Source organism: Tachysurus fulvidraco, chromosome 23, assembly GCF_022655615.1.
Source record: "Tachysurus fulvidraco isolate hzauxx_2018 chromosome 23, HZAU_PFXX_2.0, whole genome shotgun sequence".
NCBI lineage: Eukaryota > Metazoa > Chordata > Actinopteri > Siluriformes > Bagridae > Tachysurus > Tachysurus fulvidraco.
Window position 1 is genome coordinate 21163180 of NC_062540.1, and position 27500 is coordinate 21190679.

The 27500-nt window shown below is 43.7% G+C and overlaps 1 protein-coding gene across 4 annotated transcripts in view; it reads left to right on the forward strand.

Moving 5' to 3' along the window:
- The window catches only part of b4galt5 (UDP-Gal:betaGlcNAc beta 1,4- galactosyltransferase, polypeptide 5), a 33581-nt gene that overhangs the window by 5284 nt on the left and 797 nt on the right, over window positions 1–27500 (forward strand). Inside the window, exons 2-10 of one of the 4 annotated variants that reach the window (XM_047807468.1) lie at window positions 12548–12635; window positions 16858–16977; window positions 18357–18470; window positions 18603–18730; window positions 19345–19461; window positions 19968–20155; window positions 20362–20484; window positions 21717–21818; window positions 24838–27500. The exon at window positions 24838–27500 is cut by the window's right edge and continues 797 nt beyond it. In XM_047807468.1, the coding sequence (XP_047663424.1) occupies window position 12635; window positions 16858–16977; window positions 18357–18470; window positions 18603–18730; window positions 19345–19461; window positions 19968–20155; window positions 20362–20484; window positions 21717–21818; window positions 24838–24985 (1041 nt within the window). In that variant the 5' untranslated portion in view covers window positions 12548–12634 and the 3' untranslated portion in view covers window positions 24986–27500. Of the gene's footprint in view, window positions 1–3761; window positions 4064–12547; window positions 12636–16541; window positions 16701–16857; window positions 16978–18356; window positions 18471–18602; window positions 18731–19344; window positions 19462–19967; window positions 20156–20361; window positions 20485–21716; window positions 21819–24837 lie in introns of those variants that run through there. The other 3 variants (XM_027157152.2, XM_027157155.2, XM_027157153.2) reach the window with 3 other exon arrangements.

Here is a 27500-nt window from a genome sequence, read left to right on the forward strand (position 1 = left end):
ATTCAGACACAGAGCGTTTTTTTAATGCTCCCGTACGCCTAAAAGCTATAAAGATATAAATAATTAGCCAGATGGTGAGCAGATATGAGAAGGTGTGTTCAGTAAAAGCCCCAAAATGAAGGTGGCAGATATTTCTGATCGGAGAACAAAGATCACTCACAGCTTCTCTTATTTCAACCACATCCTCAAGTCTATTTATGAAATATTTATTCCCTGCTACGAGGATCAGCCGGAAGCGACGTGTTTAAAAAGATCTGAAGACTTCAGGAATGTTTCTGAGCGTGTAATAATCTTCGAAGGACCGACGTCAGACTCGGTCACATGCTGATGAGGAACACTGATGAGTATTACAGAGCAGATATTTTTAATGAATGAGTAAAGATTCCGAAAAGGGAGAGAGTGTAGCCACGAAAGAAGGAGGAGAAGTGCTGTAAAGAGGAGACGTGCTGTAAAGAGGAGACGTGCTGTAAAGAGGAGACATGCTGTAAAGAGGAGACGTGCTGTAAAGAGGAGACATGCTGTAAAGAGGAGACGTGCTGTAAAGAGGAGACATGCTGTAAAGAGGAGACGTGCTGTAAAGAGGAGGAGACGTGCTGTAAAGAGGAGGAGAAGTGCTGTAAAGAGGAGGAGAAGTGCTGTAAAGAGGAGATGTGCTGTAAAGAGGAGACATGCTGTAAAGAGGAGACGTGCTGTAAAGAGGAGGAGACGTGCTGTAAAGAGGAGACGTGCTGTAAAGAGGAGAAGTGCTGTAAAGAGGAGGAGAAGTGCTGTAAAGAGGAGACGTGCTGTAAAGAGGAGACGTGCTGTAAAGAGGAGATGTGCTGTAAAGAGGAGGAGACGTGCTGTAAAGAGGAGGAGACATGCTGTAAAGAGGAGGAGACATGCTGTAAAGAGGAGACGTGCTGTAAAGAGGAGGAGATGTGCTGTAAAGAGGAGGAGACATGCTGTAAAGAGGAGGAGAAGTGCTGTAAAGAGGAGGAGACATGCTGTAAAGAGGAGGAGAGGTGCTGTAAAGAGGAGGAGACGTGCTGTAAAGAGGAGAAGTGCTGTAAAGAGGAGGAGACGTGCTGTAAAGAGGAGACGTGCTGTAAAGAGGAGGAGACATGCTGTAAAGAGGAGGAGAAGTGCTGTAAAGAGGAGACATGCTGTAAAGAGGAGGAGAAGTGCTGTAAAGAGGAGACATGCTGTAAAGAGGAGGAGAAGTGCTGTAAAGAGGAGGAGAAGTGCTGTAAAGAGGAGGAGACATGCTGTAAAGAGGAGGAGAAGTGCTGTAAAGAGGAGACATGCTGTAAAGAGGAGGAGAAGTGCTGTAAAGAGGAGGCATGCTGTAAAGAGGAGGAGAAGTGCTGTAAAGAGGAGGAGACATGCTGTAAAGAGGAGAAGTGCTGTAAAGAGGAGGAGACATGCTGTAAAGAGGAGGAGACATGCTGTAAAGAGGATAAGTGCTGTAAAGAGGAGGAGACATGCTGTAAAGAGGAGGAGACATGCTGTAAAGAGGAGACGTGCTGTAAAGAGGAGACGTGCTGTAAAGAGGAGGAGACATGCTGTAAAGAGGAGGAGACATGCTGTAAAGAGGAGACGTGCTGTAAAGAGGAGATGTGCTGTAAAGAGGAGGAGAAGTGCTGTAAAGAGGAGACGTGCTGTAAAGAGGAGGAGACGTGCTGTAAAGAGGAGGAGACGTGCTGTAAAGAGGAGGAGACGTGCTGTAAAGAGGAGGAGAAGTGCTGTAAAGAGGAGACGTGCTGTAAAGAGGAGGAGATGTGCTGTAAAGAGGAGACGTGCTGTAAAGAGGAGGAGATGTGCTGTAAAGAGGAGGAGAAGTGCTGGAGATTCAGAGTCTCACGTGTTAGTAGGACGTAGATTTGTTTTCACCAGCGGGATTCTGAGTACTGAGAGCATTGGTGTACATTCCACCGCTTTGTTACATCACAGTGATGATCAATCCTGCACTCTGATTGGTCAGAATGACAGTCTGACAGTCGCACAGGTTATATTAACGCGCTTGTTCTAGTACGTAGTTGTTTCCGTAGCAACAACATGTTCACAGGGTCGTGTACAGAAACAAGAACGAGTAATTTTCTATCGGAGAGCCCAGGTGCTTCCTTTGTTCCTGGGAGGGTTGTATTTGTCGTGGGTGTGAGTGTGTGAGTGAGTGAGTGTGTGTGTGTGAGTGTGTGAGTGTGTGTGTGTGCGCGCTGTTCATAGTAAACATTTGAACATACAGAGCATGAGCTGTCAGTTTATTTTCTCCTTGTGGTGAGCGCTCTTCCGTGTGTCCTCTACCGTCATCAGCCTTCCTGTAAACCCACAGCATCACAGCGCTCTGTTTCTGTTTCAGGGGAACTTGTGAGGTTTGGTGCAAATGACACCCCCCCCCCACACACACACACACACACACACACACACACACACGTTCCCAGCTAGTCTAGGGTTGGGGGGACGAGTAACAGAATAAAAATGGTGTGATGTGTGGAGGTTCAGTTCCCAACCCCAGGGCTTTTAACAAAGACCAAAAATGCAGATATCAATCAAGTTCCTTTATTTATTCAAATGGAAGGATTTCAAGGCTTCAGGAGGGGGCGTGGCCAAAATAACACACAGCCCCGCTATTAGAGAGAAACTAACTAAACTAACTCCCTAACCAGCTTAAACAGGAGAAAACATGTGAAAGAAAAGGGCACACACACACACACACACACACACACACACACACACACACACACACACACACACACACACAAACACACCTCTCTACAAATCCCTTCCCAAAGAATGAACAACTTATTAGGTCAAAAGATAACAAAAGTATGTACAAAACAGCTAGCTAACAGAAATGGGTTCTCTGATAACTGGCAACCTGTACGACAAGATGACTGACCCAATAACTTAATGCTTAATGCATAAATTAATGCTTTTAAGGTTGAGGAAAAGAAGCCTCACAACACAGCCTCCTCCTCCTCCACCACCACCACCACCACCACCACACATGCACGCACGCACACACCACTCTGTGCAATGGTGCAGCTTAAGTCTCCACAGCTTCCTCTCCTGCTCCAATCACATCAGCTCACCAATCATCGGGGTCGGGTGGTACCTAGAGAGGAAACAGGAAGAAAGGGGAGAAACACGTAACACACACACACACACACACACACACACACACACACACACACACACACACACACTCATACACACACACACACACACTCTCACACACACACACACACACATACTCACATACACACACACACACACATACTCACACACACACACACACACACACACACACACACACACACACACACACACACACACAAACACACACACACAAACACACACACTCACACACCACACACACACAGGTTTGTGGTTCAGGATATTTGTGTATTTAGTCTCACAGACCTAAACCACAGTGTGTGTGTGTGTGTGTGTGTGTGTGTGTGTGTGTGTGTGTGTGTGTGTGTGTGTGTGTGTGTGTGTGTGTGTCACTGTGGTGCTTATGAGTGAAAGTTCACAGTATGTCAGCTGCTCAGCTTCTCTTCTCGTCAGTCTGACCCAGAAACACCCTTTCAAGCATGAAAAGATGAGCCGTTCTCCGTGTGTCGGGTTACGAAGGTGTTTTAACCGATTATTAAAAACATTCGATACAAAAATCACTCGATAGTAAACCTAAAAAGTCAGGGATCGAAAATACGGACTGTTCCCTCAGTCTAAAGAGAAACGAATGTAAGTTGTGTATCTCTCACATCCACAACAGACTCCGTATGTTTAGGGGGCGGAGCCTGATGTCTGAGTCCCACACGAGGAAGGACTCTGTGGAGGGAAAAGCTCTGAGACTCCAAACACACGCTCACTGGTTTGCATGATCACTCGCAAATAAGTGCACAATGACCCATTTTTGGTTTGCATGGTGATTTGCTTGCTGAAGATGAAGATATGGAGTGGAGAGAAGGAAGAAACGTAACTCAGGGAGTGAAAAGGAGGAAGAGAGAGCATGATGTGTCAGAAATCAGTCTGATGGACAGCCGAGGACGTCATGCTGCGGTCGTGTCCCGAATGCAAAGTGAGTGGCTGCATCAATCAGAGCCATCAACCTTGAGTTGCTTCTTCCTGCACACACACACACACACACACACACACACACACGCACACACACACATACACACACACAGAGCTGCATCAGTGCCACAGAGATCCTGTTACACAGTGTGCAAGGCTTTTACACTCCTCTGTGTTAATGACGGATGGTTTTCGAGCCCCGCCGTGGGACGCGTCCTGCAGATCGATACGAGTGAAAGCGTCTGTCTGGAGCCGGTCGTTTTATTCCTCATGCCGTCATGTATACAAGTCCCTTCAGTATTACATCATCAGACACAAATTTTTGCTGGCGAATTTCCCAATCTCTCATCTCAGGGCTCAGAACTCAGGCTCAGGGCTCAGGGCTCAAGACTCAGGCTCAGGATTCAGGCTCAGGGCTCAGGACTCAGGCTCAGGATTCAGGCTCAGGGCTCAGGACTCAGGCTCAGGATTCAGGCTCAGGGCTCAGGGCTCAGGGCTCAGGCTCAGGGCTCAGGACTCAGGGCTCAGGACTCAGGGCTCAGACTCAGGCTCAGGACTCAGGGCTCAGGGCTCAGGGCTCAGGACTCAGGGCTCAGACTCAGGCTCAGGACTCAGGCTCAGGATTCAGGCTCAGGCTCAGGGCTCAGGACTCAGGCTCAGGGCTCAGGGCTCAGGACTCAGGGCTCAGGCTCAGGACTCAGGACTCAGACTCAGGCTCAGGGCTCAGGGCTCAGACTCAGGCTCAGGCTCAGGGCTCAGGCTCAGGCTCAGGCTCAGGACTCAGGCTCAGGGCTCAGACTCAGACTCAGGACTCAGGCTCAGGGCTCAGGCTCAGGGCTCAGGGCTCAGGGCTCAGGCTCAGACTCAGGGCTCAGGCTCAGGCTCAGGACTCCGGCTCAGGGCTCAGGCTCAGACTCAGGCTCAGACTCAGGACTCAGGCTCAGGGCCAGGGCTCAGGCTCAGGGCTCAGACTCAGGGCTCAGACTCAGGGCTCAGGCTCAGGGCTCAGGCTCAGGACTCAGGGCTCAGGCTCAGGACTCAGGGCTCAGGCTCAGACTCAGCCTCAGGGCTCAGGCTCAGGCTCAGGGCTCAGGGCTCAGGCTCAGGCTCAGGCTCAGGCTCAGGGCTCAGGCTCAGGCTCAGGCTCAGGCTCAGGACTCAGGGCTCAGGGCTCAGGCTCAGGGCTCAGGACTCAGGGCTCAGGCTCAGGCTCAGGCTCAGGCTCAGGGCTCAGGCTCAGGCTCAGGCTCAGGCTCAGGCTCAGGGCTCAGGCTCAGGCTCAGGACTCAGGGCTCAGGGCTCAGGCTCGTCTTACACTTTTATCTTTTACACTGAAATTCATTTCTTTAACCTTGACCAGAGTGACACAGCAAGCGGGAACTTACTGTGTGAAGGAATAAAAAAATGGTCAAACTAAATAATTATAAAAAAATTTAAGGGACAACCAGAGGTTTTAGATCTGACCTTATCTCTCAGATACAGGAGTAAAAATAATTTAAGAGTTCTTTAGTTGGGGAACACTTAAAGGTCCTGTGTTGAACAAGGAGCTACGGAGCCTCCGAGAATCCCTGAATAATCGTGTAAACTCCACTCCAATGGGGTCTATGTGAAGAAAAATGGTTCTTTAACGGGTTCTTTGTGTGGTTAAGGGTTCTTATCTTCCTAGACGTTTTCTAGTGGAGTTGTACGGCTTTACAGAGAACCTTCAAGGTCAATTAAAATACACTGAGGAGTTCTAGAGTTGACGTTGTTGTGTAGTGACACGGTGACGCTCGGGGTGTCTGACGTCTACGACACGCTTAAAACACCCAACGGTTCTGAAATTCTGAATAGTTTCTTCATCAGTCTGGAGAACTTTAATCATCGTGCAGAACTCTGGCTGGGTTCAGCTGCTGTACTGTACATGCCACCCTGACCTTTATAACCCCGATGGTGGTAATAACACATGGTTTAGGCTGAATCTGATTCTGGATCAGTTTGTGTTCCTCTTGAACTCATTTGATACTGACTCAGTTCATTTGGCTCATTTATGATTCACCAGATAAGATAATATTTAACAGATGAAGATAAAGACAGTTTCAGCTAAGAAGTTCGGATCAGATTCAGATCTCACTGTTACGTTTGATACGTCTGAGTTCACGAGCGATAATATTGATTAAATCTAATCTAATGTTTGTTCCGTTCTTCTGTGAATCCTTTAACCGCCAGGCTCGCGGCTCTGAACGGCTCTGCTGTGTTATAACACCTTTATTACACAGGGAAAATCCTGTAGCTCTCCTCTGTCAGGACGCGATCACTGTGCAGATGGAAGCTGACCAATCAGACCAAGCGTTTCTGTGCTGTCGTTATGGAGACCTGGAACGTTGCTGATAGCGTTGCCATGGCGTCACTCGTCATCATCTCCGTATGACTCCTTCTGTAATTAACTTAAAGTGGAATCAGGCGGATTTGCTGCATGCGGCTCAACACGAGCTACTCGTTACTTACGTCGTGTTTCATTAAATAAACAGAATGACTTTTACGCCGCTTTCAATTCTAACTAGTTACAGAACAATAAAACAATAAAAAAAATTTATTTACATTCTTCTAAATTATGCTCTGTATTTTTAAGTGTCTTTATTGATTATTTTGTTTGGTTTTGTTTCAGATGTTTAAAAATTACCGTCATAAATGTTAAATTAAATAAACTTCTTTAATTTATTTATTTTATTTACAATATTAAAAGTCGGAGAAATGTAAACTTTATATGAATGTTCTTGAAAAATACAGAATATAATAGATTAGAATATAGTTGGGAACAACATTGATCAGTGATTGGTCAGTAAAAAGCAAGATAATTTGAGATATGCTGTGGTAAGGCATACTAAGGTGTGAGGCCAGTATAAAGCACTCTGATCAGCGATTGGTCATCATGGAGCAGTGTTGATCAGCGATTGGTCGTCAGGGAGCAGTGTTGATCAGCGATTGGTCGTCAGGGAGCAGTGTTGATCAGCGATTGGTCATCAGGGAACAGTGTTGATCAGCGATTGGTCGTCAGGGAGCAGTGTTGATCAGTGATGTCAACAGGGAGCAGTGTTGATCAGTGATGTCAACAGGGAGCAGTGTTGATCAGTGATTGGTCGTCAGGGAGCAGTGTTGATCAGCGATTGGTCGTCAGGGAGCAGTGTTGATCAGCGATTGGTCGTCAGGGAGCAGTGTTGATCAGCGATTGGTCGTCAGGGATCAGTGTTGATCAGTGATGTCAACAGGGAGCAGTGTTGATCAGTGATTGGTCGTCAGGGAGCAGTGTTGATCAGCGATTGGTCGTCAGGGAGCAGTGTTGATCAGTGATTGGTCGTCAGGGAGCAGTGTTGATCAGCGATTGGTCGTCAGGGAGCAGTGTTGATCAGCGATTGGTCGTCAGGGAGCAGTGTTGATCAGTGATTGGTCGTCAGGGAGCAGTGTTGATCAGCGATTGGTCGTCAGGGAGCAGTGTTGATCAGCGATTGGTCGTCAGGGAGCAGTGTTGATCAGCGATTGGTCGTCAGGGAGCAGTGTTGATCAGCGATTGGTCGTCAGGGAGCAGTGTTGATCAGCGATTGGTCGTCAGGGAGCAGTGTTGATCAGCGATTGGTCGTCAGGGAGCAGTGTTGATCAGCGATTGGTCGTCAGGGAGCAGTGTTGATCAGCGATTGGTCGTCAGGGAGAAAAAGATGCTCAGGGATTAGTTGTCAGGACAAAAGGTGGTCATTGATTATTAAAACCATTCAATAGATGTTGTGGTAATTTTTTTAAAATAAAAGCTAAATGAGACATTGAATGAATGACATTTTAATTCAGCCACAGCACAATACGTGTCCATGGAGAGTAAAAGTTGTGGTTATGTTGATGAGGTGTTGAACACCTGACAGTCAGGTGGTGTGCAGTCTGTCATCACATCATGCTCCGTGTAAATGGCCTTGAGTAACCTCGGAGGACACGCCCCTTCTGCAGTACACTGATAAACACCACGGGGGGGGGGCGAGAGCTGGGGAAGACGAGTGGGTGAGAGAGGTGTGGAGATAGAACAGAGCCCTCTCTCTCTCTCTCTCTCTCTCTCTCTGTGTGTGTGTGTGTGTGTGTGTGTGTGTGTGTGTGTGTGTGTGTGTGTGTGTGTGTGTGTGTGTGTGAAATGATTAATGAGGTTCACTGAAGCAGAAAAAACAGAAACTTCCATTTATAGACTTTATACTTTAGCTGTAAGTGACTGTGACGCTAACATTAACATGCTCAGGAGAAAGGGCAGGGCTTCGTTATTATTCATTTTTGAGTGTGTGTGTGTGTGTGTGTGTGTGTGTGTGTGTGTGTGTGTGTGTGTGTGTGAGAGAGAGAGAGAGAGAGAGAGAGAGAGAGAGAGAGAGAGAAAGGGAGACAGAGAGAGAGAGAGAGAGAGAGAGAGAGAGAGATTACAGGGACAGAAGTTTAACAGCAGTTGCAGATTTCTAACGGTGCAATTAGTAGATGAGGTGACAAGACACACACACACACACACACACACACACACACACGCACGCACGCACACGCACGCACGCACGCTCGCACGCACGCACACACACACACACACACACACACACGCACGCTCGCACGCACACGCTCGCACGCACACACACGCACGCACGCTCGCACGCACGCACACACACATGCACACACACACGCACGCACGCACGCACACACACACACACACAAATAATGAGGAGACTTCTGACAGGTTTTAGCAGATGTTTAGTTTAGTGGATGTTGCTGTGTTTAAACTCTGATGGTTTAGAAGGAAACCAGATGCCTTCAGGAAGATCTACAAGAAGATTGTGAAAAAATAGAGTAAAAATGGAAGAGAAAATATGTGAAGAAAAAGAATCTCTCTCTCTCTCTCTCTCTCTCTCTCTCTCTCTCTCTCTGTTTATATTTCATTATCAATAGTTTACAATTTTTTTTCTTTCTTAATTTACATTTCTCTCTCTCTCTCTCTCTCTCTCTCTCTCTCTCTCTCTCTCTCTCTGTCTCTGTGTCTCTCTATCTCTGTACATATGTGTGTGTTTAAGTGTGTGTGTGTGTGTTCTATCACACCGTATCTGTATCGCACTGCAGTTCTGCTGCTGTCCACAGGAAGTGACCTCAGACTGCACCATCACTGCTCACCTTACAGTCTGCTCACTGATCAAACCTGTGAAAGTGTGTGAGAAGAGTAACGTCCTGATAAAATATCGCTATCCTCATCATCACACTCTTCATCTATTACCGTATTCTCTCTAAGAACATAAGCGAGGAAGAAGGGAAAGGGGGAAAGGAAGGAGGGAAGAATAAAGGAGGGAAAAATAAAGGAGGGAAGGGAGAATAGTGATGAACTTAAATGGAAGGAAGTAGAATTGACGAAGAAGAAGAATAATTTATTTGTCACATATACATTACAGCACAGTGAAAGAAAGAAAGAAAGAAAGAAAGAAAGAAAGAAAGAAAGAAAGAAAGAAGAAAAGGAAAGACAATAATGGAAGAGAAAAGGATTAAACACAGTGGAGGAAGGATGTTGAACAGTAATGTCAGTGAGTAATAAAGTGCAGTGTTTCTAACGCACTCTTCATGAACATGGCATAGCTATTACATAGAGCTGGGGGGGCACAAACTTTTACACTCAGCTATATACATACAGGAATGTAGATCATTTAGAAAGAGCTGCTGAGGGTGTGTGTGTGTGTGTGTGTGTGTGTGTGTGTGTGTGTGTGTGTGTGTGTGAATACTTCCAGATACATCTGTGAGTTACAGTAATAATAATCCTGCCATGTGTTGATAATAATGGGCCGTGTGTGTGTGTGTGTGTGTGTATGTGTGTGTGTGTGTGTGTGTGTGTAGGTTTGATTAGTGCTTTTCACCCTGTAATAAATGGTGTCTTAGAATGTAAGAACACTGACTTCCTGTGTGTGTGTGTGTGTGTGTGTGTGTGTGTGTGTGTGTGTGTGTGTGTGTGTGTGTGTGTGTGGGTTTGATTAGTGCTTTTCACCCTGTGTGCACGTGCACATTAATCCAGAGCATGAGATGCTTATGATCCCACATGACCGGTCTGAGCCAAAGTGCAGTGTGTATAGTGTCTGTTCATACCCTTTTCTTAGTGATAAACATCTTTGCGCACACACACACACACACACACACACACACACACACACACACACACACACACACACACACACACAGGCACCCTTTTACACATACTTGGTGCATAGTTGCACATACTTTTTCACAGAATTAAATAAAAGTCATGTGAGTTTGTGATGAGTTTCAGTCAGAGGAAAGAATTTGTTATCATTTTTATAAAAGTTAAAGAACCAGATTGAGAACCAGTGGGCCAATGGAGACTTTTGACCCGCCCCCTAATTTGCATACAAGCATTTTTGTTATGTTTGGAATCCTGAGCAAAAAAACTAGGAAAAAAACAAAGAGAACTGAAATGTAAATGAAAACAAAATGAAATTATGAGGCAAAAGTAACAGAAAGTGTAAGAATCCGAGTAAAATAAGTAAAATTACATTTTGTTTTTAATTTTTAATTCCAAGAAATTGATTTTTTGTTTTGTTTTTGTTTTGTTTTATTTGTATCGAATTCGATGATTTGCGTGTATGTTTTTTTTGGTCGCTGCACTAACTGTGAATTCTGAATTAAAGATAGGGATGTGTGACTGGCAGGTAAATAGGCCACGCCCCTTCTCTGTACTGCCAGGAAGTCACGCCTGAACTATAGCATCTGACGCACACAGGATTAATAATAAATAACGAAGATCTCCTCGTCTTCGTTTCTCTCATCACGCAAACGTCTTTTATCCCGAAACACTGTGTGAGATTTATTAAGCTAAAATGCTGATGGACCAAAGAACACCACCGTTTCTCCTGATAAGGTCACTAAAGATAAATAACAGCACGATAAAATCTCTCACTTATTAACAGGAGTCGTCGACCAAATCTGTAGTAAAAGTCAGTCGCCAAAATTATTGGCACCCTTTTAAGGAAAGGTGCAAAAACTTAAGCTTAAAGTCAGAAAAGATGATAAAATACAACACAGGTCATCTTTATAAAAGAAGATCGACGGACGACGGATTCATAAAGGATCGGACTTTTAGACGTCAAAGGAAACAGCTTGGTGCCGTTATTAAATATTTTAATAGTCTGGGTGCCAATAATTTTGAAACAATGAAGGTTTATTAGTTAAGTTTATCGTTATTAATAAGGAAATGTATTTAAATGTGTGAAATGTAAAGAATTTGAATTATAAATCATTTTAAAAATCATTTTTTTAAAAATGTCATTAGATTTTACCGATTAAGTAAAAACTTTCTCATCACGTCGGCCGCTTTCTGTCAGTTTGCTGTTAAAAACGGAAATGAAAAGAAAAAAGTTATCTAAGATTTCACGATAAATAATATTGTGATTTAAATATCATGAATATCATTTACATGCAAATTGAAAATACAAGTTTAAACCTAGTGGAGCAAAGGGGTGGAGCAAAGGGGAGGAGCAAAGGGGAGGAGAAAAGAGGCGGAGCAACGGATGAAGTGGAGAAAAGAGGCGGGGCAACGGTTGAAATGGAGAAAAGAGGCGGAGCAACTGATGAAGTGGAAAAAAGAGGCGGGGCAACGGTTGAAATGGAGAAAAGAGGCGGAGCAACTGATGAAGTGGAGAAAATAGGCGGGGCAACGGATGAAGTGGAGAAAAGAGGCGGGGCAACGGATGAAGTGGAGAAAAGAGGCGGGGCAACAGATGAAGTGGAGAAAAGAGGCGGGGCAACGGATGAAGTGGAGAAAAGAGGCGGGGCAACGGATTAAGTGGAGAAAAGAGGCGGGGCAACGGATTAAGTGGAGAAAAGAGGCGGAGCCAGGTGACATATTGAGTTTCATAGAGGATCTGGGAGCTGGATTGATATCCATGGTGAGGCTGTGAGATGTACTGGTGTCCTCTGTAGAGTAGGGTGGCAGCAGGATGGGGGAAAAGGGCAGGGGGGGCAGGGGTGTGTGGGCACATTCCCAGCAGATTAAAGAGGTTAGAAGACCAGCTTTGCTCACCTCCGGCCCACATGCACTGCAGTCAGACTCGAGCTTCCTCCTGTGGTCACTCGAGCTTCCTGTCATGCAAATTAGAGCTGCGGCGAGATGCAAGTGCTGACCTTATTAGTGTAAAGTGCAGATCAATAGTGAAGACACGTGACAACACAGGAACACAGCAACAACAAGGCAAGATTGACAACAAGACTTTAATCATGATGCAAATCCAGATGAAACAGGAAAAAGCAGGAGGGGCTGATGGGTAACGCAGTGCAGCAGCTCTTACTAATCTTCTTATTGTCCTCGTGACAGCTTTACATTTTTCACATCATTGTTATTAACTGTTTTGTATAAACCTGTTATGAAGCCTGGTGGTGATGTAGCACCGCGATACGTCTCACTAACGAGCGACTTGTATCTTCTGATCGATTATTCTTCCTGTTTTATTAGATTTCCTGATGCCGGGTTGTCGTGTTTCGGTCCGGGATGTTTATCGGCAGAAAAGCTGAGACGAAAGGAAAGTAACCGCGTCAATAAAGTAGGCTAATTGTGTTAGCGTGTGTGTCAGCACGTGTGTGTGTTACGTGAGCCGGAGCGTAAGGCTGCGTATCGACGGCTTCTCGCTCGCCGCTCGGCTTTTTCCGGTTCACCTCAAGGCCACAAAAAATAATGGGCTCTGTTCCCAAACAAGCTGCGGTCGATACGCCGAAACAGCTTGAGCCGAGGAGTTTAAACTGATATTCTTCATCATTTCCAAAGCCTTCGTCTCACTTCATCAATCATCCTCATAACCTCTCCGAAAGGAAGAAAAACCATTAAGTTCTGCAGTAGGTGAAGGAGCGAGAGCAGCATCCAGGGCCCATCAAAGTGCAGCCACGGGAAATGTGAGTTTAACAAACTGCACCTCAAGCAGAAAAAGAAATTGGACGTGTCTAAGTCGGACTGGAGGGACAAAAGGAAAAGTGCACACGAGCGATCCTTGTAGCCGGAAAGCCATTTTCTAGTGTTGTAAAAATGTCCGACGTCCTTCAGATGCTCAAAAGCGTGAATCAATACGACTGTAATTGCTTGTGCACTGAAGCTCTTCTGCTGGGTAGAGATAGTGAGGAAGTGTGTGTGTGTGTGTGTGTGTGTGTGTGTGTGTGTGTGTGTGTGTGTCTTATGATGTGTGCTACCTTCAGCGTTACTCTCAAATGCAGAAAGATGGCTGCTATAAGAGCCAAAAGCTAAATGATTCGGTTTGTAATTAAAAACGATAATAAATGAAGTCAAACGAGGAGAAATGTATTTATTTTATCCTCTGAAACCTAAAAAATTATACAATCAATAATAACATAAATAAATAAATAAATAAATAAATAAATAAATAATAGTGTGAAATGGGACATTATTGAAGACTAACACTGTGTAACTGATCTAAAAGGTGGAAAAAAACTTCTGTACTCTTTATTTACATTAATTATTAATAATATTAATTAAGTATTAATATTCACTCTTGTATTTTACTCAATTCTCCCATATTTACACAATCGCATCTCCCCCATTAACACATACAGAAACCACAAACAACTTCATATTTGTGTAAAAACTCACTTTTCAGAAATTTCAGAGACGTTACTGTAAATATTGTTACTCAAACTTTTCCGAGCTAAAAATTGCCACCTGCTCTACAAAAAAAATTTCTCCTGATTTTCTTAGAATCTAAATTACCGAGCATGTTCACGTCTAGTTTTTTTACATCTAGCCACGCCCACAAAACTCCTCCCCTTGTTCTTATATGGCGCCATTATTTTTTTTTCTTCTAGTCTCGTCTTATTTGTATCGTTAGATTCATGGAGTTGATTTGACCTTATTAACATAAGACGACTGGAATGAATGGGATTTGACCGTGACGTGTCATCGGTGTATAATTGAGTCTCTCACACTCTCGTTATAAGCTGCGTGATTTTTCGGAACTGACTGGATTTTCATGAATGACTCATTTCTAGTGTAAAAGTTTCTAATAATAAATATGTATAATAAATAATCCCAGTTCAGGTTTGGAAGAAAAGGTACAACCGCTTTCCCTATTCAGAAACCCCGCCCACAATCCAGCCCACAACCCCGCCCCCTCATTACAAATGTGTAAAAAGTCTAAAAATGTCTCAGTTCATGTAACACCATGTGCTTCCTGGTGATTACATTTTTGTCATAAAATGTATTGACCAATAAAACCTTTTACTCTTTCGGTATGTAAGTAGTCGTGTGAAAGATATACAAGTTTATATCCTGTTGATCGTGTCACGTGACCTCAGTATATATAAACCTGTTCCTGGAAGAACCCAGAGTCCGTTGAGAACCTAAACAAACAACATGACGAAGTCCGATGAAAAGTTCTGGAAATATCACCCAGGGTTTTATTATTAAAAGCACAATCCCACAGCGACAGACGGAGAGGATTCAGAGAAACGGACTATCGGGAAGCTCGAGACTCCTTCTGTAAATCATGTGGAATCTTTTGTATTCGTTTAAATGGGAGTGTTTAAACGGGACTTCTTTCTAAACAATAAATATAGTCTCTACCTCTACAGGAAATGAATCAACATCTTCTGACCAATCAGAAGCCAGAAATCAAGAGCAGCTCTCTGACATTTCCAAGGTTCGCCTCCATTTCCAAGATTTCCTATTCACTTAGTGCCAAAATCATAAAAAAGGAAATTACAACTTTAAACAGGATCCTTAACCTTAAACTCCAAGTCATTTCTAAACCCCCCCCCCCTCTCCCCTCTCTCTCTCCCTCTCTCCCACTCACTTTCTCTTCCTCTCTTTCTCGCTCTGGTATGCAAATGTTAACCAGATTCAAATCAGTGACCTACAGGAGAATGTGACAGCGGTATTATATTTCCTGCCGTTTGTGTGTGTGTGTGTGTGTGTGTGTGTGTGTGTGTGTGTGTGTGTGTGTGCACTTCTTCCTTTAGTATGTTAATGTTTGCTGCAGGAAGCAAAACTATAATAACCCAAACCTACTCTACTTGATTCCTCTCGTGGAAGTAAGTTGAAAAAAAAAAGAATAAATAAACATCATAAACTATTCATTCGTTTTAAAGCGGCAGTAAGTCATTTTTAAGCTTCTTCTAGACGAGTAACAGTCAAGTCTGTCCATCAACTGAAAACCCTCGTTTTATCTCATTTCATCTCATTTCAAGTCATTTCATCTGTATCACTTTATAAGGAACAACATATTAACAAGGTATTTGTGTTTCTTAAATATTTTCTGGCCCGGAAATGAACCACGCTGGAGCTTTATAGAGTTTGAACAGGCTTGATAGGGGCAGTTGAAGGGCAGGACTTCAGCAATGTGCAATTTTTATTTGTATATTTGCCCTCTGCCAGTGGTGGAGTTTATCTGCGCTAATCTTGTGCTCTCTGTTGAAATGTAGCTACTTAATTAACTAACTAATTTAATGATTCATTAAAATAATAACACATTAAATCAAACACTTCACTAGAAACTTCTTTACTTAAGAAAAATGTCCAACTGAGCCACATCTGTTATGCGGAAATATTCAGGATCAGTTGGATTTCTTTGTTTCTTAAAAAAATGTGTCATTATTTTAGGTCCGGAGACAATTACACACCGCACCTTTAAGCCACCTTTAAGAATTTATTCTAATAATATTCTGAACAGGGGGTCACGGTGGCTCAGTGGTTCGTACGTTCGCCTCACACCTCCAGGGTCGGGGGTTCGATTCCCACCTCCACCTTGTGTGTGTGGAGTTTGCATGTTCTCCCCGTGCCTCGGGGGTTTCCTCCGGGTACTCCGGTTTCCTCCCCCGGTCCAAAGACATGCATGGTAGGTTGATTGGCATCTCTGGAAAATTGTCCGTAGTGTGTGAGTGTGTGAGTGAATGAGAGTGTGTGTGTGCCCTGTGATGGGTTGGCACTCCGTCCAGGGTGTATCCTGCCTCGATGCCCGATGACGCCTGAGATAGGCACAGGCTCCCAGTGACCCGAGAAGTTCGGATAAGCGGTAGAAGATGAATAAATGAATGAATAAATGAATATTCTGAAGTTTTTGTGACTTGTGTCTAGTTAATGAAGTACGCTGGTGAAATACGAGGTAATTTATATAGAAAGTCAGATCCTGTGAAGGACGTGTGGGGTTAGGGACCGTAACTGAAGCCAGACTGTGGTGTGTAGAGGGCGTGTGCAGAAGGACAGTCCTGCTGCTCGTCCCTCTGATGCTCTAATGCTGAAGTGCACATGTGGTCTAATGTCGGTGATCACAGGAGTCGTGACTCGGCCTCGTTCTTGCTGAAAGCAGCATTCTAACTTCACTACTGGTGACTCAGTGAGGCAGGACACATGTTTGTCCTCTGTGTGACTTGTCAATCAAATTCTCTCTCACTCTCTCTCTCTCTCTCTCTCTCTCTCTCTCTCTCTCTCTATGGAAGGAGTCTCCAGTGTCAGCGCTTTGTGCCAGTCAGATGTAAAGCTAAAAGCTAGTTAGTAGGATCCCGGATGTCTTCATGACGGAGACGTTTGTGGTTCCTCAGGAACATGACAAACCGAGGACAAAAACATGACAAAAATCTGAAAGTCTGCCGGTTCTGTGAATTTAAATGTAACTATAAACACCTAAAACGTTCACGTCATTAAATGTTGAACTTGTGCTGCTCTGCAAATCGCCGTTGTGTACAAGGAATAAAACACAGAGACTTTATACAAAATAAAAATTTGCAGGAAATGAAAGGTTTGGTTTTTTCCCTCTGTCTCTGCAGTGAACGAGTATCTGTTCATGGTCCAGGCTCGAGGAATGTGGATCCGTGAGAACATGAGAAACATTGGAGCTCAGGTTCTGGAGCAGGTGGTCAGAAGTACCTACATTGCCAATGGAACAGGTACAGGACATCACTCAGTGATCATCTGCATAGAAAGGAAAAGAAATAAAGAATCGATTAATCAATTCTGAGGCAGAAGTTACTTGTTACTCTTTGGGAAAAGTGTCTCAGAAACATCTTTTCTTTTTAGTAACCATGACAACTACAAGCAGGATCTCAGGTAGATCTGCAGCGTTTACAGAATAGAGATGGTTTAGAAGCTTGATTTGTGTGTAGACTTGACGAGAAGCATCCTGACTTACAACCTGTGCTTAAACCTGCAGGATAAACTTCTTTATCTAATATAGGGCTAAAGACATAGACCTGGGGGACCTTTACATTCAAACCCCAACCAAATCTCAACCCTACACCAACCTTAACACCACCAACAACCCTAATCCCAACCCTGACCCTAACTCGAACCCAAAAACTTACCCTAACCCCATCTCTAACCCTGACACCAACCCTAACCCCATTTCTAACCCTGACACCAGCCCCAACCACGACGCCAACCTTAACACCAACAACAACGACCCTAACCCTAATGCCAACCCCAACTCTAACTCCAATCCTAACCCCAACTCTAACCCTAATGCCAACCCCAACTCTAACCCCAACACCAACTCTAACCCCAATCCTAACCCAACTCTAACCCCAAGCCCAACCTCATCTCTAACCCCAACACCAACTCTAACACCAATCCAACATCAACACCAACTCTAACACCAAACCAAACCCCAACTTCATCTCTAACCCCAACACCAACCCCAACATTAACACCAACAGCAACCACAACAACTCTAACCCCAACACCAAACCCAACACCAACTCTAACCCCAACACCAAACCCTAACCACAACTCTAACCCCAACACCAACTCTAACACTAAACCAACATCAACACCAACTCTAACCCCAACACCAACTCTTAACACCAAACCCAACCCCAACTTCATCTCTAACCCCGACACCAACCCCAACATCAACACCAACTCTAACACAACACCAAACCCAACACCAACTCTAACCCCAATACCAACCCTAACACCAAACTCTATTAACATCAGTGAGCAGAACAAGTGAACTACAATAAAATCAGCGAAACACTTCAGAATAGGCAACATAAATACAAAAGTTAGATCACCAAATACATGAGAAAAACAGAGACTCAGAAAGAAAGAAAGAAAGAAAGAAAGAATGAAAGAAAGAAAGAAGGAAGGAAAGAAAGAAAAGGTGCAGAAGAAGCTAAAGAATCTTTAAATGTGAATAAATCAGAGATAGAATAGTGTTTATATTTCATTATCAATAGTTTAGAATTTTTTTCTTTCTTAATTTACATTTCTCTCTCTCTCTCTCTCTCTCTCTCTCTCTCTCTCTCTCTCTCTCTCTCTCTCTCTGTAGAATACATGTATGACTTTAACCTGAGTGAAACAGCTGCCCCACCCACTCCGTACCTGCCTGTGGGGTTCACTTACTTGCCCACTGACATCTGCCCTGAGAAACTCCCCACTATGAGTACGCTCCTCATCACACACAGCATTTTATCTTCTAATAATTTAGCACCTTGTGGGATGTACTTATTAACTCTCTCTCTCTCTCTCTCTCTCTCTCTCTCTCTCTCTCTCTCTCTCTCTCTCTCCCCCTCAGAGGGCAGACAGAAGGTGGATATGAGTGAGATTTCTCTTGAGAAAGTGGAGAAACATTTACAGAAATCTGACCCCAGTATCCGCTTCGGAGGCCAGTGGAAACCCCACGACTGCAGACCACGCTGGAAAGTATGTCCAAATCTCATCCCTTCATCTCTTTATCTCTCTTTAACTTCTATCTCTGTTCTACAACCTATCCCTCCATCCACCCCTAAACCTTTTTTGATTTCCTTCTCTTTCCACTAATCTGATTCAAACATCTAACCATCTCTGTGTCCAAAGACTTTTTTGGTTCTTCATGATCCCTTTCATTCATCCACATCTCTCCAGCCATTCATCCATTATTCCATTCCTCCACCTATTCATACTTCAATCTATCCATCTATCTATCCTGTCATCTATCCCCTCAATCCACCTTCGATCCAATTACGTAGTCCTCTACTTAGCATCGAATAACGAGCTTTTATTCCCAAAAAAACGCCCCATCCATCCATCTATCCATCCATCCATCCATCCATTCATCCATTCATCCATCCATTTATCCACTAATACATCGATCTATCGATCCCTCCATCAGTCCTTGCACACACACACACACACACACACACACACACACACACACACACACGCCTGGCAGTAATACCCCGACCTCTGTAAGCTTCTGTAAGCCTCCTGTTGCCACAGGAACAAGGAATCAAGTCTGCACTGGGAAAAAAGTGAGAGTTTTTCTTTCCTTCTCTCAGGTAGCCATTTTGGTGCCTTTCCGAAACCGTCACGAGCATCTGCCCATTCTCCTGCGTCACCTGATCCCAGTGCTGCAGAGACAACGACTCCAGTTTGGATTCTACATCATCGAACAGGTGGAAAAGAGCAGATCCGCCTTCGGCTGTTCTGTAATCTGATTGGTCGATAATGTGTAATAGCTGTGCTTCGGTTTATTTAATCTCCAATACGTTCACAATTCCAGCATTTAGCCGACTCCCTTATCCAGAGCGACTTACATTATATCTAATTTTATACAAGTAAGCGATTAAGGGTCAAGGGCCTTGCTCAGGGGCCCAGCAGTGGCAGAATGGTGAACGTGAGAAACAAACTCAAGCACTAGATCTCTATCTCTAATAGAGCGTTTAGATCTCTTTAAAGAAACAGACAGACAAGATGAGTGAAGAGAGAAAGATAGAACAAAAGAAGATAAAGAAAAATGAACAAGAAGAGAATTTAATGAAAAAAACAGTAGGAAGAATGAAAGAAAAAGAAAAATCTGTATGTGTCTTAATTATGAATTCTGGGAAAAGTGTCACAGCACTTACAGTACGTGTGTGTGTGTGTGTGTGTGTGTGTGTGTGTGTGTGTGTGTGTGTGTCAGACAGGAGACGAGCCCTTTAATCGTGCCATGCTCTTCAATGTGGGCTTTAAGGAGGCCATGAAGGACATTCCGTGGGATTGCGTCATCTTCCACGATGTCGATCACATGCTGGAAAACGACCGGAATTATTACGGATGCAGTGGAATGCCGCGCCACTTCGCCGTCAAACTCAACAAATACTCCTACATGTTAGTGTGTTACACACCTAAACCTCAGTCCCACATACACACATACACACACACACACACACACACACACAGTTTATTAGTTCCTCTTTTTCTGTGTGTGTGTTCTGTAAGAGGAACTTCTTTATACAGCCTCCTTTCTGTGTTACATCTTATATCTTTCCGTATTAAACCGCTCTTTATTTCCTTTTTTATTTCCTCTTCCCCAGATTGCCATACGATGAGTTTTTCGGTGGCGTGAGCGGCCTCACCGCCGAGCAGTTCCAGAAGATTAACGGCTTTCCTAATGGATTCTGGGGCTGGGGAGGTGAAGACGATGACCTGTGGAATCGGTAAGACTACAAGCACACAGCTCCACACAACACACAGCTCCACACAACACACAGCTCCACACAGCTCCACACAGCTCCACACAGCTCCACACAGCTCCACACAGCTCCACACAGCTCCACACAACACACAGCTCCACACAGCTCCACACAGCTCCACACAACACACAGCTCCACACAACACACAGCTCCACACAGCTCCACACAACACACAGCTCCACACAACACACAGCTCCACACAACACACAGCTCCACACAACACACAGCTCCACACAGCACACAGCTCCACACAGCTCCACACAGCTCCACACAACACACAGCTCCACACAACACACAGCTCCACACAACACACAGCTCCACACAACACACAGCTCCACACAGCTCCACACAGCTCCACACAACACACAGCTCCACACAACACACAGCTCCACACAGCTCCACACAGCTCCACACAACACACAGCTCCACACAACACACAGCTCCACACAACACACAGCTCCACACAGCACACAGCTCCACACAGCTCCATCTGGGCTCTTACCAGTGGAGTAAATCAGTATTTTCTGTATTTAGAATAAACAGATGTGGAATGCAGGAAAATACTTCTCTGTCTGGGTCATAAAAAATGTTAAAAATAAATAAATAAAAATATAATAAAAACAAGGTGCACGGTGACTTAGTGGTTAGCACATTCGCCTCACACCTCCAGGGTCGGGGGTTCGATTCCCACCTCCACCTTGTGTGTGTGGAGTTTGCATGTTCTCCCTGTGCCTCGGGGGTTTCCTCCGGGTACTCCGGTTTCCTCCCCCGGTCCAAAGACATGCATGGTAGGTTGCTTGGCATCTCTGGGAAATTGTCCGTAGTGTGTGTGTGTGTGTGTGTGTGAATGAGAGTGTGTGTGTGCCCTGTGATAGGCACAGGCTCCCCGTTATTGTTCTGCCGAAAAAATTTCATTAAACATTTTTTATTCAGAACAAATAAAAATTTGATTTGTCACATACACAGTACAACATGTATATGGTTACACAAGTTATGGAATAAAAATAAAGTAAAAATAAAACACAAATAAGATACAATCTAAAAAAAGACAAATATCACAAATAAAGGTAGCAACTGAATGCGGTACAGTGATGAATATTTAACATAATGTTACAGTACGATACGCTGATACTGTGTGTGTGTGTGTGTGTGTGTGTGTGTGTGTGTGTGTGTGTGTGTGTGTGTGTGTGAGACAGGGTTCAGTACGCAGGCTACACTGTGAGTCGACCTCCAGGAGACATCGGTCGCTACATGTCCATCCCTCACCATCACCGGGGAGAAGTGCAGTTCCTGGGCAGGTGAGAGAGGAATCTGTTACCACATAAAGTTATTCATTCTGTTTCCTTTTGTTTACTGAAGTCTTTACTGAAATCTTTACTGAAGTCTTTACTGAAATCTTTACTGAAGTCTTTACTGAAAGCTTTACTAAAGTCTTTATAGAAATCTTTACTGAAGTCTTTACTGAAGTCTTTACTGAAATCTTTACTAAAGTTTTTATAGAAATCTTTACTGAAATCTTTACTGAAGTCTTTACTGAAATCTTTACTGAAGTCTTTACTGAAATCTTTACTGACATCTTTACTGAAGTCTTTACTGAAATCTTTACTAAAGTTTTTATAGAAATCTTTACTGAAATCTTTACTGAAGTCTTTACTGAAATCTTTACTGAAGTCTTTACTGAAATCTTTACTGACATCTTTACTGAAGTCTTTACTGAAATCTTTACTAAAGTTTTTATAGAAATCTTTACTGACATATTTACTGAAGTCTTTACTGAAATCTTTACTGAAGTCTTTACTGAAATCTTCACTGAAATCTTTACTGAAGTCTTTACTGAAGTCTTTACTGAAGTCTTTACTGAAACCTTTACTGAAGTCTTTACTGAAGTCTTTACTGAAACCTTTACTGAAGTCTTTACTGAAGTCTTTACTGAAATCTTTACTGAAATCTTTACTGAAATTTTCAGGACAAACAAAAAGCTAATTAAGACGAAACTTATTAAATAATCTCTGTAAATGAACCTGAGGATTACAGAAATGGGATTAAACTTTGTTCTTAACCTCAAACTAGTTTTATTTGTTTACTAAAATCAGCACTGAACACAGGACTGAACACAGGACTGAACCAAACACTGAACACAGGACTGAACCAAACACTGAACACAGGACTGAACACAGGACTGAACACAGGACTGAACCAAACACTGAACACAGGACTGAACACAGGACTGAACACAGGACTGAACCAAACACTGAACACAGGACTGAACACAGGACTGAACCAAACACTGAACACAGGACTGAACTAAACACTGAACACAGGACTGAACCAAACACTGAACACAGGACTGAACTAAACACTGAACACAGGACTGAACACAGGACTGAACCAAACACTGAGCACAGGACTGATCCAAACACTGAACACAGGACTGAACACAGGACTGAACCAAACACTGAGCACAGGACTGATCCAAACACTGAACACAGGACTGAACACAGGACTGAACCAAACACTGAACACAGGACTGAACCAAACACTGAGCACAGGACTGATCCAAACACTGAACACAGGACTGAACACAGGACTGAACACAGGACTGAACACAGGACTGAACCAAACACTGAACACAGGACTGAACACAGGACTGAACCAAACACTGAACACAGGACTGAACACAGGACTGAACCAAACACTGAGCACAGGACTGATCCAAACACTGAACACAGGACTGAACACAGGACTGAACCAAACACTGAACACAGAACTGATCCAAACACTGAACACAGGACTGAACCAAACACTGAACACAGGACTGAACCAAACACTGAACACAGGACTGAACCAAACACTGAACACAGGACTGAACACAGGACTAAACATAGGACTGAGCACAGGACTGAACCAAACACTGAACACAGGACTGAACACAGGACTAAACCAAACACTGAACACAGGACTGAACACAGGACGGAACCAGACACTGAACACAGGACTGAACACAGGACTGAACCAAACACTGAACACAGGACTGAACACAGGACTAAACCAAACACTGAACACAGGACTGAACACAGGACTGAACCAAACACTGAACACAGGACTGAACACAGGACTGAACCAAACACTGAACACAGGACTGAACCAAACACTGAACACAGGACTGAACCAAACAATGAACACAGGACTGAACACAGGACTAAACACAGGACTGAGCACAGGACTGAACCAAACACTGAACAAAGGACTGAACACAGGACGGAACCAGACACTGAACACAGGACTGAACACAGGACTGAACCAAACACTGAACACAGAACTGAACACAGGACTGATCCAAACACTGAACACAGGACTGAACCAAACACTGAACACAGGACTGAACCAAACACTGAACACAGGATTGAACACAGGACTGAACACAGGACTGAACACAGGACTGAACCAAAGACTGAACACAGGACTGAACCAAACACTGAACACAGGACTGAACCAAACACTGAACACAGGACTGGACTAAACACTAAACACAGGACTGAACACAGGACCGAACCAAACACTGAACATAGGACTGAACCCAACACTAAACTCAACACCAAACTCAACACTGAACACAGGACTGAACACAGGACTGAACACAGGACTGAACCAAACACTGAACATAGGACTGAACCCAACACTAAACTCAACACCAAACTCAACACTGAACACAGGACTGAACACAGGACTGAACCAAACACTGAACACAGGACTGAACACAGGACTGAACCAAACACTGAACACAGGACTGAACTAAACACTGAACACAGGACTGAACACAGGACTGAACCAAACACTGAACACAGGACTGAACCAAACACTGAACACAGGACTGAACCAAACACTGAACACAGGACTGAACACAGGACTGAACCAAACACTGAACACAGGACTGAACCAAACACTGAACACAGGACTGAACACAGGACTGAACTAAACACTGAACACAGGACTGAACTAAACACTGAACACAGGACTGAACACAGGACTGAACCAAACACTGAACATAGGACTGAACACAGGACTGAACCAAACACTGAACATAGGACTGAACCCAACACTAAACTCAACACCAAACTCAACACTGAACACAGGACTGAAAACACTGAACACAGAACTGGACTCAACACTGAACTCAACACTGAACACTTTTTTTATCAACAGTAAAAAATATTTATTTCAGGTTTTTTATCATATACATATATATATACTGTATATATTGATATATACATAGAAAAGGCCTGATGTTAGTTACTTCAGAGAGTTTTCTCCTCTCAGGTACACGTTACTCCGTCACTCGAAGGAGAGGCAGAGACTGGATGGTCTGAACAACCTGAATTACTCCCCCCTGGTGTCCCGGAGGCGTCTCTACACCAACATCTCCGTCACGTTGAGTCGAGACCTCGCTCCCATCACCGAATATTAACACCTCACACTCTGAACCACTCTGAAACTCGCTCTGACTCTCTGCCTCGTCCTTGCCAGAGTCAGGGGACCGAGACATCTCCGTCTGTCCTCCTGTCCTCCTCAAATCCTTCTCAGAACGTCTTGCTGTCCCCGCCACATAAGTCTTCTCCACATTTCAGTAATTTTTTTTATATTTTTCACCTGAAATTGAAATATTCATTATATCGGCATCAGCACGACGTAACACCTAGGAACAATTTTCCCGCCTTTTTTTTAAAATCACCATTTCAGCCACTCAGAACACGGCCATCTATTAAAAAAAAAAAAAAAAAAAAAAAAAAAGCCTTTACAGAAGAAAAAAGTGCCGGCTCTTATTCTTCAGATGCCACTACAGCAACAGTGGGGTCTTTGTGTTTACAATGGGAATGAGTAAGCTAGCAAGCTAGTTAGCATGCTAGCTAGCTAGCTGCCATGGCAGAAGAACAAGCTCATTCCTTTTGGATGAAAGTAACGCACAGCTGGATTCTGTGTGGAATATAAACAAGTTCACCAAAATGCACTGATAGAATGCAGTAAAAACATTTATGGAATATATCAAAGTGTGTGTGTGTGTATGTGTGTGTGTGTGTGTGTGTGTGTGTGAGTGTGTATAGCCTCTCTTTCCTTGTAATGGTAATAACATCTTCACCTGACAGTCAGACAACTCATCAGACTCGTTTGTTTGAGGTTCGTGTGGTGACACACAGCGTTAGCAATTTTAATTAAAGAGTTTGTGAAATCTGTATAAAAAGTTAAGGTCCCGCTTAACTGCACTAAAAGAAGGAAAGAAGTTTGTAGAGCTATGCAAAAGATTCTGCTCTGATATCCACCTGCTCATAACGTTAGCACACGCGCACGACATCCGCTCCGTCTACTGTGGCTCTTTATTTACATACATGAATTTATATGTGCATACAAAGCATGTATCAGCATTGTGTGTGTGTGTGTGTGTGTGTATAAGAGAGCTATGCAAAGCTTTGTTGTTTAATACAAATATTTTGCTTTTTGAAGGAACGCTAATAACGTGAACATGCTAACTAGCTAATTTAGCAATGCTAGTGTTCATTTATCATCGTGATATTACAAACCTAAAAACTGTTCTCAAAGCGATGTTTACACCATAATAATAATATTTGTGGCTGTTTATAGCGGTTTTAAAACACACTGGCTAGCTCTGCTGCACCGCTAACACACGTGACAGTTTGTTTACAATGTGTGTGTGTATGTGTGTGTATGTGTGTAGTCTCTAGCTACCTCTATACCAGTCTAAACTAATTATTGGGAGCCTTCTGTGCATAATTCAGGAACTCGCAGATCAAGCTAGGCTGACCTAACACACACACACACACACACACACACACACACACACACACACACACACACACACAGAGACACACTAGCTTTCCCTCACTCACTGCAGCCCTTTGATTATCACAATGTAATGATTTTTTTTTATTATGTATTGTGTGTGTGTGTGTGTGCGTGTGTGTGTACACCAGGGTCCATCTATCCATGCTCTTTACCAGAGGCTGGTCCTCTTGTATTTATTCCATTTTATTCTGTGTTTGATTTCAATTTTCTTTTTTTCTTTTTTTTTTTTTTTACAGAAAAACACACAAGCAGATCAAAAACGTATAAATGTGCCGAGCTGTGATTTAAAAAAAAAAAAGCACTGAAAGCAGACGGGAAACGTCTCGAATGTTTGGGTGATGAAAGTGTTATGAAAGGAGAGCTGTTTCACATGAGGACACAGCTGAGAGAGAGAGAGAGAGAGAGAGAGAGAGAGAGAGAGAATCCCCATGGTGCTGAGTATTGTGCAGCTGCTATTTTATTCTCTATTTATCTGACGTCAGTCATTTGTAGACTGATACAGATTGTAGGCGGGGCCTCGCAGTGGGCGTGTCTACTCTGTTCTCTCAGCGTCTGATGAAAACGGTTCGATCTTGCCAAACTGGGGGTCTTTTTATACAGTGATTTGGGCCTGATTCTCTGACAGACCTGCGATCTGACTCTGTGTTCGTGCTAACAAGCGACAAATCGCTTACACGCGTCACGCCACAGCTCCTGTTGTCAAGTTTGGGAGTGGGAGTGGGCGTGGCCTGCGTTTAAAGCTAATGCTAACAAAACAATAAACATCACTTCTCTCGATGGTTAATAACCTCAACACGATTTGATCTAATTTGATTTAGTAGCCATACAGACATAAAAAAAAAATTATTCTTCTTACTTCCGCACTTCATAGGTACGTCGAGATCGATAAATAACGTCAAGTGTGTGAGATTCGCACTCAGATTAGATTAGCATCACGAGCTAGCTGCTCCAGCTACATGCTCTCAGAAGAGACGCTACGTAGGTCGGAAGTGAAGATCTAAACGTCAGACCAAACGCTTTGCTGCTTTATGAGCGAATATGGGAATCTGAACCCGAAACGTTGCCTCGAAGCTGAAAAATTAACACGTACGTGAAAGAAAATCGTGAAAGCTTTGTCTCCCGCT